The sequence below is a fragment of the Tinamus guttatus genome, unplaced genomic scaffold (genome assembly GCF_059628265.1).
Source record: "Tinamus guttatus ecotype Peru unplaced genomic scaffold, ASM5962826v1 Tinamus_guttatus_pri_ptg000601l, whole genome shotgun sequence".
Lineage (NCBI taxonomy): Eukaryota > Metazoa > Chordata > Aves > Tinamiformes > Tinamidae > Tinamus > Tinamus guttatus.
The window spans coordinates 3,354,270-3,371,938 of record NW_028289135.1 but is presented as its reverse complement, the minus strand read 5'-3'; the positions used below and the strand labels follow the sequence as shown (position 1 = coordinate 3,371,938).

The window sequence follows — 17,669 nt, the reverse complement described above, 5'->3', positions numbered from 1 at the left end:
ATTCTCTATAAACTTTTTTTTTTTTTTAAATCCATATTTTCAAAAGAGATGCAGTGTTTTCTTGGTCTCAAACACTTGCATTATAAATTGTTTTAGTAAAGATGCTATTCTTGAAGTGCTATGCATAATGTTGGTGCTGTAGTGGCTAACAAAGGTGAGCATGAGTTAGAAGAAAGAGGAATGTCATGTAGTTAGATACGTCAAATGTATAGTTTCTTGTATAATTAATATGAGTTTTATAAGGGTCAGGAGCTTTACAATTTTGGCTATTCCTTTCTAAGCTTTCGCTTTGAAATTAACTCTGTTTCTGTAATGTAAATATGCTACAAAAAAAAGAGGGAAGTATGCACTGACACCAAGTAAAAACGTACTTGTAGAAATGTGCAGTCTGTTTCAAGGATAGCCAGTTTGTTGGCTGAGTAGAAACTATATGCTAAATGAAGGCCGATAATAAAATCCAGAGGGAAGTTTTTCACAGCCCTCACAGGGTGTTACTTTGTCAGTGCAAAGACCATCCCTTTGGATCAGATCATCGCGCCCTGCTGTTTGAACACCTGGATTTACATAAGTGCAGCACTTGGTTAGTCAAATACAAAATTCTGTTTCTGAATTTTTGGGTGGAGTGTTACGTAATCGGTATTTAAAAATTCCAAAGTAAAAACAAAATTGGGCACAGTGAAAGCAAGCTGTCATCTTCTAGGTGAATGTGACCCCATAATTAGCATTCCCTGTGCTTATCAAATGGGACCACACTTACATTATTTGTACTTCCTAATGATGTTATTTCATATCTGTCTGTTTAGATAAGTGTTTAAAGACAAATTACTGGAGCAATCAAATGAGGCTTTGACTGTTCTAAGCTTTTGATGCTAGTTGACTATATAGCCAATAGACTCTTCTAAGCATCCAGTCCCTCAGGGTCACTGCCAGCTCTTCCTTTCAGTACTTCAATAAGGTGATTCTTAGAGTAAGGCCTTTTTTTTTTTTTTTTTTTGATACCCCACGCCCTTCCTCCTGCCTCAGTTTTTTGTCTTTTGACTATGTGCCAAAAGAAAGGAAAGTTAGGGAGACGGTATCGCACTTTTGATAGCCTGCGGTTGTCACACTGTGTGTGATTCCATGCAGATTTTTTTGTGGAATCTGAAGGAAGAGATAAGGCTTGGGAGTAAAAGGGCTAGGGGCAAGGTTTGGTAAAAGAAGCAAGTTTCTTGAAATACTAAGAGCTAATTTTTAAGGTTGTATCTTCTAAGTCTACTTTATTCCTTTGTTATGCTAAATATCAATGTGTCTCAAGCATGAAGGAATTACACATTGGTCCTGTATTCCCCCAGTCGTGACCGGAGCATTGTCTAAAAAAACGTATGGTAGCGGGAGAGGTTAGCAAAACATTTTTTTTTTTTTCCTGATCTGCTGGGAATCTCTGAGTGAAGTGTTAGAACACAATTCTTTCTGTTTGAAATGAAATTATATAGCATGCTTTGTCAGCACGACACCTCAAGAGAGCTTTGATAGGTGCTTTAACGTACTATATTGAAAGCAAAACTGTAGAGCTATGGTTACTCTGAATTCCTTTTCGGGGGGCAGGGGAGCTTTTGCAATAAAGTTTTACATAAAACTTTATTTTTACCAAAATTGTCTTCCTTATACAGCATTTCTAAGTCTAACTGAAAACAAGTTGGTTTCAGACAACTTTATTCTAGATAAACCATCAAATAATCACTGAACAGATGATGATGACATTTCATTGCTATGAAATTGTGCCATACTGAATGGATTGCAAAGAACAATCTTCATCTGGCAACTCTCTTGCTCTAGTTCCTGTATTTCTGTTTTCATTTAAAATGATATGATTTTTTTTCATTAAAAAAACCCATGACTAATGTTATCAAATTATTTGGTAACTACCAAGATATTCAAGGTGCTTTGTTGATACTATGAAATCAACTTTCTGAATTTATACTGTAAAATTAAGAACAAAATAGTGAAATTAAGAACAAACTATCCTTTATTATAGTCATCGTAAATTTCAGCATATTTGCTTTCTGGATATAGTTTATGTTCAAGGTAGAACTGAAATCTCTCCTGTCAGAAAAGAGCTTGTTTAAAAATCTTGATGCACAGTGATGTGGAGTAACACTTTATCATCATAATACCTGTAAAATAGAAGTGATGCAAAAGTATGTGCAAAATTACTTGGTGATATCTGAAACTGCCAAACTCCAGTCACTTGAAAAAGCTACAGAAGACTGTCCAGGAATGTTTCAGTTTGTTAACTCACTGCTCACGCAGTCAATAAATAGCCAAGGTCAAGCTAAAGTAGCTTCCATATAAAGCAATCAAGATAAAGGGTAATGTTTCCTTTTTCTTTCCTAAAGCTTATTTTATTTTAATCAACCACTTCCTTCTTTGCTACCAAGAATAATTCAGGGTTCTGACACAGAGCCATTTTACTGCCAAGTGACATATAAAGAATGTTTTATATCCCCTTTACTCCCTTGAAAACAGAGGCAGTAGAAGAGTTAGTGCTCCTGTTTTTTCCATAAAATGTGCCCTTTCACAATTATTCTGTCATCTCAGTGAAAATTTTAGATGTTGTCTCCGTTAGGATGTCCTGAGGTTCTCGGCAATATATCTGTTGCTATAGGCAAAATGGCAGGGTGGGAGGTGAAGAGTTGTACAAGTAGTAATTAGCCGGCTCCACAGCATCACCAAAATAATGTTTTTATTTGTTTTCCATAGAAGAAGCTGAAACATGTACATTTGTGGGAGGCATTTTAGCAAATACACAAATTGGGCACCTGTGGTAGACCAAACTGAGAAACAGACTCCCAAGCTTTATCACAGGATAATTCACAAAGAATTTTAAAGTATCTTTAATATTTTTCACATGGGGTGAGAACTCTAAACAAAATCTATGTTGGTCATAGCTTCTCAAATCTTTAATCATTGCAGTCTTCTGAAATATCTAAGCACATGGGGAGTGGGGTGAAACAGTATGAGCAGCTCATCTCTAAAGAGCTCTCAGCATTCATGTTGGATACGCAGAGCCTGTGCTGCGGCAGACAGTGGAAGTAGTTGGACCTTTTTGAATTGAATGGGGCTGGTTTCTGCTTCTGCTGAATCATCAGTTTGCTCTGAAACATGGTAGTAGTGGAAACATACAAAAGAACTTCCATGTTACAGCTAAAAATGGCACTGTAGGCCTCAAAAGCTCTTTTGAATACTCATTTTTGGTATCACTGTAGTAGACATTAACCTTAAAAAGCCAAAATTGTTTCAAAATTTGAAGTAGTCATGTAAGAATTTTTGCCATCATAATGTAAAACAAATTTCTCCAGATGTGATAGGGGCATTATATATATATAAAAAATTGTCTACATCGAATCATAGAATGGTTAAGGTTGGAAGGGACCTCTAGAGATCATCTAGTCCAACCCCCCTGCGCACGCAGGGTCACCTAGAGCACGTGGCACAGGACTGCGTCCAAGCGGGTTTTGAAGATCTCCAGGGAAGGAGACTCCACAACCTCTCTGGGCAGCCTGTTCCAGTGCTCTGTCACCCTCACTGTTAAAAAAATTTTCCTTAAGTTCCTGTGGAACTTTTGGTGTTTCAGTTTCTGGCCGTTTCCTCTAGTCCTATCAGTGGCCACCAGTGGAAAGAGGCCAGCACCATCCTCTGCACTCCCTCCCTTGAGGTACTTATAGACACTGATCAGGTCCCCTCTCAGCCTTCTCTTCTCCAGGCTGAACAGGCCCAGCTCTCTCAGTCTTTCCTCATAGGGCAGATGTACAGAAGTCACTACAGAAATTGCCCTCTTATTTCCAAAGTAACCAGATACATCACCCTAATAACTAACGTGAAACACACCAGTATAAAATAACTGAAATTGATGTGGGAATTTCTGAAGTTCTCCCATGCATGAAATGTTAAACATAGAACATAGATTATTCCTGCTGCCACTACCTTCTTATTCTGCTTCATGATGAAGGAATGACTGTTACACTAATAGTGTGTTTTCTTTTGTTTCTCTCTCCATCTTGTTGAAAACTTAAAAGGCCTCTGTCATCTCTTAACAGGAGTCCTGTGTCACTTGGACTGTGTGTTTACCTTCTTAACTCATTGGGTGCTCTCTATTTGAATAATCAGACACAACTAGTCTGATCTTAGTTGTGCCACCTCTGTCTGAGACAGTTTACAGCGTTGCCTCCTGATGTTGTCTGTGTCTTGTCATTGCTCCTCCAAAGGTTTCCAACCAATGCTTGGGCTGAAAGAAAGGAATGTTTGCCTGCCTGTCAGCCTTGTGCATTTCAGTTTGTGCTGTCTTTGTTGGTGATGAAAGTAGAATTGCAAATAGGGCTACAGTTTGCTGCTACATTTGCTGCCCCTGATACAAGGAAATTACACATAGCAAAATAGTGAGGAAGACAGCTAGGAGCAACGAGAACCTGAAGCACTGTGGAAGGTCTCTCCTTTATGTAGCACTTGGTCCCCAAAGAAAGGGGCTTCACCTTCAAAGGTGTTTGATGTTACTTATAACTTCCCAGTTCTCTGAAGTGCAAGATGAAGCAGGGTTCAAATTAATTTGAACTTTGATATCATCTACGTAGAAGCTTTTTTTTTTTTCTTTTTTTTTTTTCTCCTTTCTTTCTCCTACAGGTATAGCATACAATTTATTTGGGATTTGACAACTAAAAGGCTCAGGAGGTTAGGGAGATTAAAAGTGTTCTACAAAGAATTGATTTATTATGAAAATGAGTGTTTAATTATTTATAATTTCAAGAAAAGAGAATATAACCAATATAACATTTCTGCCTGAATTCAAGATATGGAACTAAGTCTTTCAGACTAACCAAACTATCTTCAGAGTAACCAGAAGGAAACAGCCCTATACACACACGTTCTACCTACCTTTAGTGAAAGCTAGCGTAGATGTCATATACTTTCTCTTCTTTCTTAAAGTATTTTCAGTACTCAGTAGCATATAGCTAGGTTGATATTTGGTATCTCAGCCATCTAAATATATAGATATTAATGACAATAAGAACATCTACCACTAACGGTAGGTGGGATATGTGTGTATAAGGCTGTTCCCTTTTGCTTATTCTGAAAACAGCAACAACAACAAAACATTAAAACTATTGACATTGGATCCTTCTGGAGTATCTGAAGAAATGGCTGTTACTGAAATGTTGATAAAGAAATTTTGACTTATTATTTCACAGTCTAAGATAGATATTTGGTAGCTATAACTGAAGCTCAATAACCTCAGGAGTTGGAAGATGAGAAGTTGTGCAGTAAGTAGAAGAGAAGATTGCAAGCTTTTTCCCCATCAAAATCCGGTTGGGAAAGTACTGTCAAAAGAGTCTTACAGAGAAAATGCATTATTTTCTTTTCTATGCTAAGCTGTTGTTGTAATCTGAACCTTTACAGAAAATTGCAATAAGTTTCTTTCAATACATTCTTATATATGAGAGGTTATACTCTCTTATACAGGCCTTTTTTTTTTTTTTTTTTTTTTAAACACCGAGCGCATTTGGACTTCAAACAAGGCTTACAGCTAAGTTGATTTGAAGCCAAATCTGTAAGCTCTAAGCTAAACAATGGGAAGTTCTGGTCATGACATACATGAAATTACTTTTTCAGTCACACTAGCTGTAAGTCACACAAATATAAGGAAATACATACAATAAATTTCCTGCTTTAGAGGATGTCTTGTTCTCTCATCACGATCATCTGGATAATGGTGTGAAATAGTAATTTGTGGGAGAAGCAGATTAAAAATAAAGCCTAACTATAATAAAACTCGCTTTTAATTTTTTTTTAAATGAGCAGCAAAGTACTCAGCCTTATAGCCTTAATTATTATATCTTATGGATATATTTTACACTTCTAAAAAAGCATGGTAGTTGAATTTAGGCTTGGCACGATAGGTTGACTCATGTTCAGCTGTTCTGTGTGAGAGGTGGTTCAAAGGTACTGAGTGTTAACTTACTGGCTTTAGATCCTGTCCTAGCAATGAAAATTGAGCAGGTAGGACAATACCATACAGACTCAAGAAAGTGAAGCTTGCAATGGTGGTGTTAAAATGGGCATATGAGGAAAAGAAGGAATGAAGAAATTAGTACGCTGTTAAATAATAGCCTTCTTTCTTTCTTCCTCCTCACCTTAGTTCTGAAAACTCAGCTGACTTTTCAGTTCTCCAGCTGAAACTTCATGTTAATTAAATGAAGATACCTCAGTTTGCAGTATCTCGGTGTCTTTTCCTTCTTGAGCCTAACAGGTCATGGAGTTATCTTCAAAGTCTAATCTCTTAGAGACTCGCTAAAAAGGAAAGCTGTCTGCAAATTATGCTAGAATCACTAACTTGATATATTAAATGTACAATAATTATCTTTTTTAGTGCTAATTTAAAACTATTTTCGTGATTACTCTGAGGAGAACTGAAAATCCTATCATATGCTATTTTTGTCTTCAGGAAAAATTCCTTCCTAACTGTGCCTGGCAGTTGCACAAGCCTAGCAACAGTGCTGGTATTCCCTTCCTCTTTCTGTCTTCTTGTTCCTATTCTGATGCATTCTTTCTTTATATTTACAGGGGAAGAAGACCCCAAGCAACCAGACTTACCCTTCTTTCATTCCTAGTTTTCTCAGGAGCTTTCAGTTTCTTCTGTCGGTCAGTTAGAATTCTTCCTCACCCGGTCTATGAAAATAGGGTGTATGAGTGAGCATTTTTATCTAGATATTATCTTCTTTGTGTAGTCTGTCAGATTCTGGGTCTCTCTTCCTCAATTTCATGAGGAAAACATAAAATATAAATGAGAAAATTTGATATACTCCTCCAAACTTCCCCCCGGCCTCTCCTCCTCGGCTACTCTGAGAAGTTTTAGAAACTGTGCAGCGATGCAAGTGCATTTTCTTTTTTATTAAGCTAGACAGGATTTAATATTCTGTGGATTTATTCTGTGTTATGTTTTCTCTGTGCTTGGTTTTGAAGATAGTGGTCTTCCTTTGGAATTTCAATAACTGTCTTGTGCACTGAGCTAAAATTGTAACACAAACAGTAATTTCTGATGTGACTAACTCTGGGAGAAAGTAGTTTTTTTTCAGTGTTTTTAAGTAACAGAATTATTTATTATTATTTCTTTATTTCTTTAAACCCACTGAATTGTATTTTGTTTCTGCCAGTATTTTTCAAGAACTCTCTATTAACTTTAGCATTTTTAATGTTTGTTAATATGCGCTAACAAAGAATATGATGCCATATGTTCCTTTCTCATGTAGTATGTAATATGAATGTTCTCAGCTACTCAGTCTACAGACATTGATATTTTCTTTTGATTGATAATCCAACCCATACATTTGTCTGTCAAAACTCATTTTGATGCAACAGGTTATTCAGGAACTACTGATTTTTCCCTTTGCATTATGCAAATATGATTGCTTGGAATCAGTACAGATAGTCCTTTTCCTTGTGCTCAAAGGAGCTGAATATGTGGTGCAGAAAATCCTCTCTTTATGTTTCTAAGCCTTGCCTCTGGAAGTGACTTGGTACAGTTGTTTACTAACTGGATTATCATAGTATTTAGCATCCTGTACAATGGAGTTGTCATATGGGGGGTCTGTTGAAAGAGGACAAAGAAATAGTCCCTGCATTGGGGATTATCCAATTTAAATGACAATACATACGTTCAAACAGGAAAAAGTAATTTAAGAATCAGTAGATACATGAAAATTGCTGAGCTTTTAAACAATACTGTGCTTCCTGAGATCTGAGGATATGCAAATTGTTTGAGGGGGACGTGGAAAATGACTATTTTATTTATTTAATTGTTTATTGAGTGGGAATTGCTTTGGCACAACATTCAGTGTTGTGGCTGAAAGTTCTAGAGGACAATTCGGTCCTGCTCTGTCTGACCAAACATCTCCATGGAATAGGTTCCAGTGGCTGAGCTGAAGTCCAAGGCAATTCTGCAGAAACTTGCTTTGTCACCTTTCACATCATGCAGACAGCTTTTAATTCCCTACTTTGTAAGCTCTTGAACTCTGTTGTTAAATATGCGTAGTATTTTTTTAAAGTTGCTGCATTTATCTGCTGCTCGATATTTCTTTGTGGCCTTTTTTTGATGTTGTATTCCTATCATTCTTTATTAAAGGCTGTTCGTTCTCAAAGATAAAACTGGAATAGAAGTCTGTATGATTAGCTGAGGATAAAGATATTTACAAGGAAGTTAGTTATAAGAAGATATTGCAGGCACAGAGGTGTTAAGATGTTTCTCCTTTGCCTCATAAATTGCATTGTGTTAACAAGCATCAGTGTATTTTTAACTTCCATAAATCCAGTTGAAAAATAGCTGAGCTAAATTACCAGAGCACATGTATACAAGAGTCCAAATGAAAGATTCTCTCAGCATACCTGCCAGTGGAATTTTTTTCCGTCAATTTCACCAAAATTGGGATTTCAATTTGCATGGTTCAACCTGAGCAAGACAACCTCAGTTCCAGTTTAATAGTTAAGCTCTGCATAGGCTGCATAATTAAACTGAGTTGTAAGAATAGCAGGATATCCAGTTTGGTCTGGAAATTCAATTAACCTTATTTTGTCCAGGTATCGAAACTTTTACTGACCAAACAATAAAATATTAGTATCCTAAGAACATAAAATTCTAACAGAAAAGGAAATTTATCTAAACTTTTTTGTGTGTGTGAGAAGTCATCTTTTGTTACTGAACTTTTGATAACAGAGATGGTAATATCATAGTAATTAATAGCTCTGGATAAAACAAAAGTAGTACCCAAAAGATTATCCAAGTTGCTGTATGAAAAACTGTATTTTTGATTAAACAAAAAATGAATAGAGCTACCACCTTTAAGGGTGATAATTTAACAAAAGTAATAGAAAAGAGAAGATGGCACAATTTTGTGATAGGCATTATTTCATGTGATGAGTTATACCAAGCCAGGTATGTATTTTATAACCATGTTTTTAGTTGATTCAAAAGTGGCTGTAGAATATTTTTTAAAATAATAACAATGAATTTAATATTTGGAAGGTATGGTTTATTAAATTATTGTCTCTGAAAATCAAATATGACAGATAGAAATCTTATCTGTAGGATGAGCATAAGTGTTTAGTATATTTTCAATTTTAAAGATTTACAATTTTTGCTATTATATTAAAAAAAAAAAAAAACTCCAGAAGATAATGATGACAAGGTTCTTCTCATCCTATCCTCTCCCTTAAGCCTGGAAGAAAGTATAGTTTTGATTTCTGAAAGTGCTTTCTTTTCTTAAAACAACTTTCAGTGAACAGTATTGAATAGTCATGGAATTCCAAGTTCTTTTCTAAAGTTCTGCTGCTCTAAAATTAAATGTTAAATCTCTGTCTCAGTGTCTGCATGTGTCTGTTATATCTTTTCTGAAGAAGGGAACCATATTGGAAGAACAAACAAAATGCGTAGTTTTCCCTAGCTCTGCTCCAAAGCAGCTTAATTCCAAAAAATTTGGTAAAAAATGTAATTGGTCTTGCATCAGTTTTGAGAATCATGGAGCCTGTTAACCCCCTTAAATAACAGTTTCTGCCTCTTCTCCCTCCCTCCCAAATCATCTAAGCTGTGCTACAGTACAGAATGCTGGTAGACTGTTCTTTAGGTACATTGATGACATTTTATTTTTTCAACAGAGGAGTTTCTTCATTCTCTACTCTTACATTTCTCTTGCAACCAAAGACAATAAATATGAAGAAGCAGAACACAATTGAAGAAGTGGGTAACAAATATTTGCTATGCAGCAGCTTATATGTATTCCCATTACTCAGACAAGGGCCTTTCCATCTCGTTTGCCTCTTGTCTGTGTCTGCATATTAATCAAAAGTCTGAAATATGCATATACAAAATAACCATTTATTCTGTATTATTTGTAGCTTTAATTGTAAATCTGATGTATAATTCGAACCATTTTTTATGAACTGTGCTCATAATTTGTTCATAGTTACTATTTTCAATCCATTTTTCCACAGCTGCAGTCTGAATAAGTGACTCAGTTATAGTTAGTGTTTTTCTTTAATAGTTGCTATGTCCCATGGAAAACTTTAAAAGAAATACTCTCTTTAAATACAATTATGCTCAAATATCAAGGCTTTCTAAAGACTTTTGCATGAAAACAAATCTAGAAGGACTTACAATATAGTGTAATAATTCTCTGGTGTGGCATCGTAATCACCTGTCACAGAGAGGGATATGATATCGTAGTTAAGTGTGATCAGAAGTGTGGTCTATCATAAGGATGATCATCTGTACTGGCAAAGTACATAATACTACTCCTTTTCGGCATGTCTCTGAAGAGTGGGGCCTAACCAGAGCTCTTTCAGCACACAGAAGATGCTGCATAGAATCAATTGAATGCAAATTACATGTCTGATCTTCAGCTTTGGGTGTATTATTCCTGCCTATACTCAAATTTTGTCAAATTGCACTTTCCTTTTTTTTTAAGATTAGTAGAGCTTGAGAGTCGCGGTGTATAAAATTGTCATCTTGATAAATACTAGAGACATGAAGGCTTTCATCCAAATTGCGCATTCTTTTTAGGATGATAGCATTACATAATAACAGGGGCAGATTTCCAACTTTTTGATCAACAAAATGATCACACAAAAGCTTCTTAAATAATTCATTTCCGCCTATCAGGGCTGACATGAGGCAGGGTTACCAAACAGCCTCCTTTTGACAGGAGAGTCCAGTAGTTCTGTTCTTATTCATTGCTGTGCTCCTGGCACAGGAACATTTGTGGGCATGCATCCAGGTCCCCAGGAAACTTGGAAAGAGGCCAGGTTAAAGAACTGTAACTGTGGCTAACAAACCAGCTGCTGTATTGAGCTCCGAAGGAAGCCTTTGTAGCCGAGTGGAAGGAACTCGAGTTATTTGCATAACATCCAGCAGCCTTCGTGGGAAGGGCTGGCAGGAGCACAACGGCAGGGTAGGCATCCAGCTTTCAGCTTCTGGCCATCTCTGCCAGTGATTCCCTTCTTAAATGCCAGGATGAGACAAAAAAGAGAGAAGTGAAGAGCTTGACCAAAAGTATTTACAGGTCTCAAGGGAAGGGTATTCAGAATTATATTAACAGCATTCTCTTTGGAAGCCATAGTTCATTAAATTCAACAGACAAAAGCCTTGTATAACAAATAGCATCAATATAATCTGTAAGTGCGTGTATGCAAGTTGCTAAGTTCTTAATACAGAGAAAGAAAAACTGTTCAAGGAAAACAACAAATACAGGAAAAGAGAATGCTATTTATCAGCATAGGTCAGATGTCAACCAAAAAACACTGTTTTACTGAGGAATTTACAGGAATGCTGAATGCCAAAATATATACATTTTACATGAAAAATAAGCATATTTGGTCAGTTAGGCCAGCATCAGAATCTACAGCTCCATGCCAGTCATTTTTATGGTTATCTTTCACATCAGCCATGCTGTTGACTGGTTTTTACAGTGTAAAATAAAATAATTCTCCTGTAAATACTACTTTTTTTGCAGTGTGCTTCTGCTTGAAAAGGTTAGCTCCATAGTTTAATGAAATATTTAACACCACTTCCAAAAGAAGCAGTCTTGCTTTCATGTGTCCTTCAGGCCATCTCCTGCATTGCACAAATGAAGGTGTTTGCAAGGCTAAACAGTAAGCCATGCTGGGGATTTGGATTGCAAATAAACAAGGGGGAGATACCGTTTGTTGCCCTTCCGTCTTGACTCGCACAACCTCATCCTCAACTTGATTTACATCTGGATTATGACTCTGATCCAGTTCACCACTTTTGCACAGTGGTTTATGGCAGAAGGAGTTAACACCATGGAAGAAATTGAGGCATAGCAGTTCCTGGCCTTCTAGGTGTTTCCTCCCTTTGTAAGAGATTAATTATAATGGTAAAAAATAGTAATGATTGTGTACAGTAATGAGTTCAGTAGCTGTTTCTGTGAAGGGACAGGTAAGAAGTATAAAAAATGCAATTCGCCTGGCATCTCCATGTGAGGAAGAACTTCTTTACTGTGAGGGTGACAGAGCCCTGGAACAGGCTGCCCAGAGAGGTTGTGGAATCTCCTTCTCTGGGGATCTTCAAACCCGCTTGGATGCCACCCTGTGCCACATGCCCTAGGTGACCCTGCGTGTGCAGGGGGGTTGGACTAGATGATCTCTAGAGGTCCCTTCCAACCTCAGCCATTCTGTGATTCTGGATAACCTCAAAAAGAATCAAATTAATCTTCAATAAACGGACAAATATCTTTCAAGATATGTGCAATTGACCTTTCTTTGTCCTCACCGCTACTTTATATTCTTGCCAAATCAGAAAGGTGATTCTGGAATAGTTTAGTCTTATTTCAGTGGCAAAATTTTTTTTTACATTATTGCTATTATGTTAAGAAGACTCAGAGACTATACACGTATGTTAAAAAAGAAATAGTCTTTTTTTACTGATTTTAATCCATAACCCACAGAACATATTCATATATAGCTCTTTCTCTTATATTTCATCTTTATATAAAGGTGTAAGAGTAGTGGTCCCAAAACATTCAGTATATTGACTTGATTTTTTTTTTGATATGTTTTCATAAGTCCATGTTTAAGTCCTCTGTGCTCCCTTTGAAAGTTTTTTTTTTTTTTTTTTTTTTTTTTTTTTTTTTTTTGAACAGGTCAATTGTTTAAACAATTTTGGGGAGTATTTGAAGGAAACCTCGCATTTGTTTTAATAGCCCGTGCTGTCAGATGGGAGTTCTGGAGAATTCATATAGAGTGAAATTGAAATGTGATGTTATGTTTTTATCAGTGTTGTGATCCATTCTTGGAAATACAGTCATACAGAAACTATGTCGACCGTGACATGACTGTAACTCTGTAAGATGTGCTCATTAATCTGTATCCATAGAAAAGTCTTCAAACTTGCTGCATCAAGCACACCTCAAATCCGTATTTTTTTATGACAGACGAATAAAATATCGTGTGAAATTTTAAATTTAATTACTGCTTTATTTCCTTAGCATCCTTGCCGTTATGCACATTATGCTTACTTGCAACATCTTAAATGATTATGTTTCTGTTTTTGCTCAAGGAAGAAAAGCTGATAAGGAAATAAATAACTTACAGTTGTATCTACTTTTTAATCTATTTTATGAAATGGGATAAAGCTGTGTCTCAGTGCATTTTTACAATACAAGTTGTAGTCATCCTTAAGATCTTTAGAAACAATTCAAGAATTTGCTAATGTATAGGCAACTCCAGTGTTACGAGGCAACACTTATCCATAGTTTCTTTTTTTCTTTTTTTTTAATCTGTAGAAGATGATAATCATATGAAAATAAGCATGTTTTCCAGCATTACAGATGGGTAATAGTCTGGGTTTTCCACTGTATTTCCAGAGAAATATAATGCAGTAGAAACAATCATAACTGTTTTACGCAGCTAATAATAGTTTACACTCCAAGTAATGAAAGGTAAAGTTTTTCTCTGGAAAAAGTGAAAAAATATGTTTATTCACCGAGTTAATCACAGTGGAGAGATTACTGTATTTAAAAGTGTTCTTTTTAAATGGGGAAGGCGTTTTTCTTTGTCTGATGTCTTATCTGTTCCATATCTTTTGCTCTTTTCTGTAAGAATATCTGTCCTCTTCCAATAAGTGCTACATTTATTAGTCATTTTCAAGCAAGCTTGAAAAGGATTTATCTGCCTTAGAGATGACGATGTTCTTTCACGTTATGGAAAAGGGTGGTTAGTTAGAGAATAGGCTTCCAAGGGGCAGAACCTGCTCTGGCGCAGAGTGCGCATGCACCGGCTGGCGAGGAGGGAGCTCCAAGCTGCTCACAGCCTGCCGGCATCATGGGGGAAACTGGGATAACTGCATTTGTGGGGGTTTAGGAGGCAGAGAATACAAAACCGCAAAAAGCAAGTCGCATTGGTTCCAGTTTTATGGGGTGTTGTATATATGCAAGCAATATTGGAGACTTGCTGTTACTGGATATAAACATTTTAATACATTTTCTCTCTCTTTCTCTTTTGTAAACAGATACAAGAAATTTGTCTGTATTAATACTGGTCTAAATGCTTCTGAACTGAAGGAAATCCTTTAGGATTGCTCTCCTGACAGAAGCTGTGCAAAAATGATATACTGAAGATTCTGCTTGCTCTTCTGGGAAGATTATAACTGCACTTTCATATTGCAGTTTGCTGCTCCATGAAAGACAATGTAATAACAAAAATAATAGTAATTTATGTGACGCTAGCAGTTTCCCTCCCATTGATTGGACATGAGTGATCAAAGGCCTTCGCAAGAAGATAAGCACAAAGTTGGCAGATCTTCCTCAAAGTTCAGGGAGTCTTCAAGAAGCATGCAATCTGATGATTATTTTGCTAGAAAACTTAAAGCTTTGAATGGTAGCATGGGTCCTCCTGTTTCTTCAAGTGCACCTAGCAAAACTGAAAACAATCAAGCAAATGGTACACCAGCTGTGCCTAAAATGGGTGTTCGAGCAAGGGTATCTGAATGGCCTCCGAAAAAGGATTCCTCTAAGGAGCTGAGTAAAGCTGCTTGGGAAAGCAGACCTCAAACCAGTTATGAAAGTGTTGGATCAATACTTCCAAATGGACAAAATGACCAAAGTGATGAGCAGCAAGAAGAGCTGGAATTGGAGTTCACAGAGGGCAAATACACCATTGGAGATCTTTTTGTTCATTCCCCTCAAAGAGGACTTCATCCCATAAGGCAAAGGAGCAACAGTGATGTGACAATAAGTGACATTGATGCTGAAGATGTGTTAGATCAGAATGCTGTTAACCCAAATACTGGAGCGGCTCTCCATAGGGAATATGGCAGCACTTCTTCAATTGATAGACAGGGCTTGTCTGGAGAGAATTTTTTTGCAATGCTAAGAGGATATCGAGTGGAAAATTTTGAGCATAAATCCCTTGCGCCATTTGGATTTTCTGAGTTTTTCCACTGTGATCCTACAGTTTCTCCGAGTCTTCATGCTGCTGCACAGATTTCCAGGGGAGAATTTGTCAGGATTTCTGGCTTGGATTATATGGATAGAGGCCTGCTTATTGGTCGAGACAGGGAAAAATCTTTTAAGAGAAGACTAAAATCAGAATCGGTAGAAACTTCTCTATTTAGAAAATTGCGAACAGTTAAAAGTGAGCATGAAACTTTTAAGTTTCCATCTGAGCTGGATGACAGGCTTGACAGAAATGTTCGTTCTTGGAACTGTCAGAGATGTTTTGCACATTATGATGTTCAGAGTGTTTTATTTAACATAAATGAAGCAATGGCTACCAGAGTAAATGTGGGAAAAAGAAAAAATATAACCACTGGGGCTTCAGCTGCATCACAAACTCAGATGCCTGCAGGCCAAATGGGCAACTGTGAATCTCCTTTGGGAAGCAAAGAGGACCTCAATTCAAAGGAGAATTTAGATGCTGATGAGGGTGACGGGAAAAGCAATGATTTAGTATTGAGTTGCCCTTACTTCAGGAATGAAACTGGTGGGGAAGGAGATAGACGGATTGCACTTTCTAGGGCAAATTCAGCATCTTTTTCCTCGGGTGAAAGCTGTTCTTTTGAGTCGTCTTTAAGTTCCCATTGTACAAATGCTGGTGTTTCAGTACTGGAAGTACCAAGAGAAAATCAGTCAATTCACAGGGAGAAAGTGAAGCGTTACATCATAGAACACATTGACCTCGGAGCGTACTACTACCGCAAGTTCTTCTATGGAAAAGGTAAACACCTCTCATACAACTATTCTGAGATAGGCATGCATTAAAATTAACTTGCTTATTAATTTTTTTTCCTTCATTAACAGAAAAACAAGTATTTTTGAGGCTCTTACAACCCTTTATGAAAGTTAAGACTTTTAATATCCCCCTGGAAGAACCAGATTTAACAACCAGTGGGTTGTAAAGCTCTGCAATGGCTCCGTAAAGTCACTAAACATGGGGTAATTTAATAAAGAAAATAATTAATTTGTTTGTACCAAACTTTCTGGGAGAGGAGGGAAGAAGGAACATATTTGGATGCAGTAAATGTATTGTAAATAGTGATCCCCAGATTGGATATCAGTATTTCCTAAAATAAATCTTCGAAAGAGAGCTTCTGAATCCCTTATTCCAGATTTTACTATCTTCCAGTGTCTCTTGGGGCCTTACTGTACACACATATATGTACTCCTGTCAGTACCTTAAACAGAGAGCTTCTGATGATACTAGTTTTTATCTTCTTTAAACTGAAAGAAAAAAAAAAGAATGTTTTCTTTCTTTCTTTCTTTCTCATATAAGCTATTTGCCTTTTAGTTTAGGATATATTCACCCTGCAAAGTAAAGGGTATTCGTCACAGCAGAGTAAACTAACTTACGTTGAATGCTGTTTAAATAAGCAATTAACATTTTGTGGTTTGCTTTGCTGGTTGTAATCTCTGTTTTGGTGGGTAGGTAGAGCCTTTAAATCCTCCTCTCTAGCCTTTCTGTATCCTGAGTTATAGCTTAGCCTTTTTTTTTTATTTACTCTGTCCTTAAAAGCTTGTTTCATTCTGCCTCAGTGTCAAAAAGATTGTTTGATGCTTCCTCAGGTCGTACATCTCTGCTTTCTGACTATATCTGCATAGCAGGAAGTAGGGCAGTAAGCACGGTATTGTGCTGCTTCCTCTTGTGACACTTCACGAGGGACTCGAAAGAGTCCAGTGCGGTGCTTGTGTTCACCATACTGTGGAAACCCAGAATAAAAAGGTTGTAAAACCTGTATTTAAAAGGGAAGGAAGAAAGAGGCTGCTTTGTGATGGAGGAGTCAAAAAGAAAACATATCTAAGCAAGGAAGGACAGTAAAATCAAAGGTTCAAAATGTTTTTTAAACTAGAAGATAAGTTGTAAGTGATCAGAAGGTGTTGAGGGAGTCTAGGTGGGAAGTATGTGGCACAGAGGTGCTGTATGGCCTGAGAAAAGAAAGGATTGGCTTAGATTTGAATGAAAGGAAAGTTGTCAGTGGACAACAGTGGCAGTGGAGGTGAAAAACAGAAGGCAGAGATTAAACTAAATAAAGGATAAGTTGTTCGTGAAATTCTTTTAGAATGGATAAGTTACAGGGTTCAGAAGGGTTGAGCGTTATTTTGTGATAAAAAAAAATCTTGTAGGAGATGAAACATAAGAAAGAACATAAAACATAAGTGACTTTCATACACCATAAACAGACCTGAAGACTCTTCTGGAATACTGATACAAATATAATTAGTTAACTTTTGTTCTGGTATCATGTATATATTATCTCCTAACTATAAATAATATTTAGGTTAAGATAGAAACATAAAAAATATTATCTGATATTTATCTCATAGTAAAATACTGGGAAATTTGAACAGTTATTGTCCATGTTATCAGTTGTTCTGTAGGTAGAGCTCTTCATGAGTAAATACCATTTTTGACACACAATGTTCTGTAATAAGTAGTGTCACCTTTACAACTCTCTTGGAAGATAATGTGATAAAGGAATTGGCTTTAATATTTCATTGTAACAGAAATTACGTGAGAGAAATCTGCATTGGGTGGACCTTATGAGGGAAATGGCAAGTTAGGCAAATGTGCTGATAGAATCAAGGAGCGAATTTTCGTATCTATTAGTAAAGGAATAAAGCATACAGGGAATCTCC

The 17,669-nt window shown here is 36.7% G+C and overlaps 1 protein-coding gene across 1 annotated transcript in view; it reads left to right on the top strand.

Moving 5' to 3' along the window:
- Positions 1–17,669, top strand: part of SIPA1L2 (signal induced proliferation associated 1 like 2) — a 103,349-nt gene that overhangs the window by 13,019 nt on the left and 72,661 nt on the right. Inside the window, exon 2 of the mRNA XM_010214835.2 lies at positions 14,048–15,753. Within this exon, the coding sequence (XP_010213137.2) occupies positions 14,289–15,753 (1,465 nt within the window). The 5' untranslated portion in view covers positions 14,048–14,288. The remainder of the gene's footprint in view (positions 1–14,047; positions 15,754–17,669) is intronic.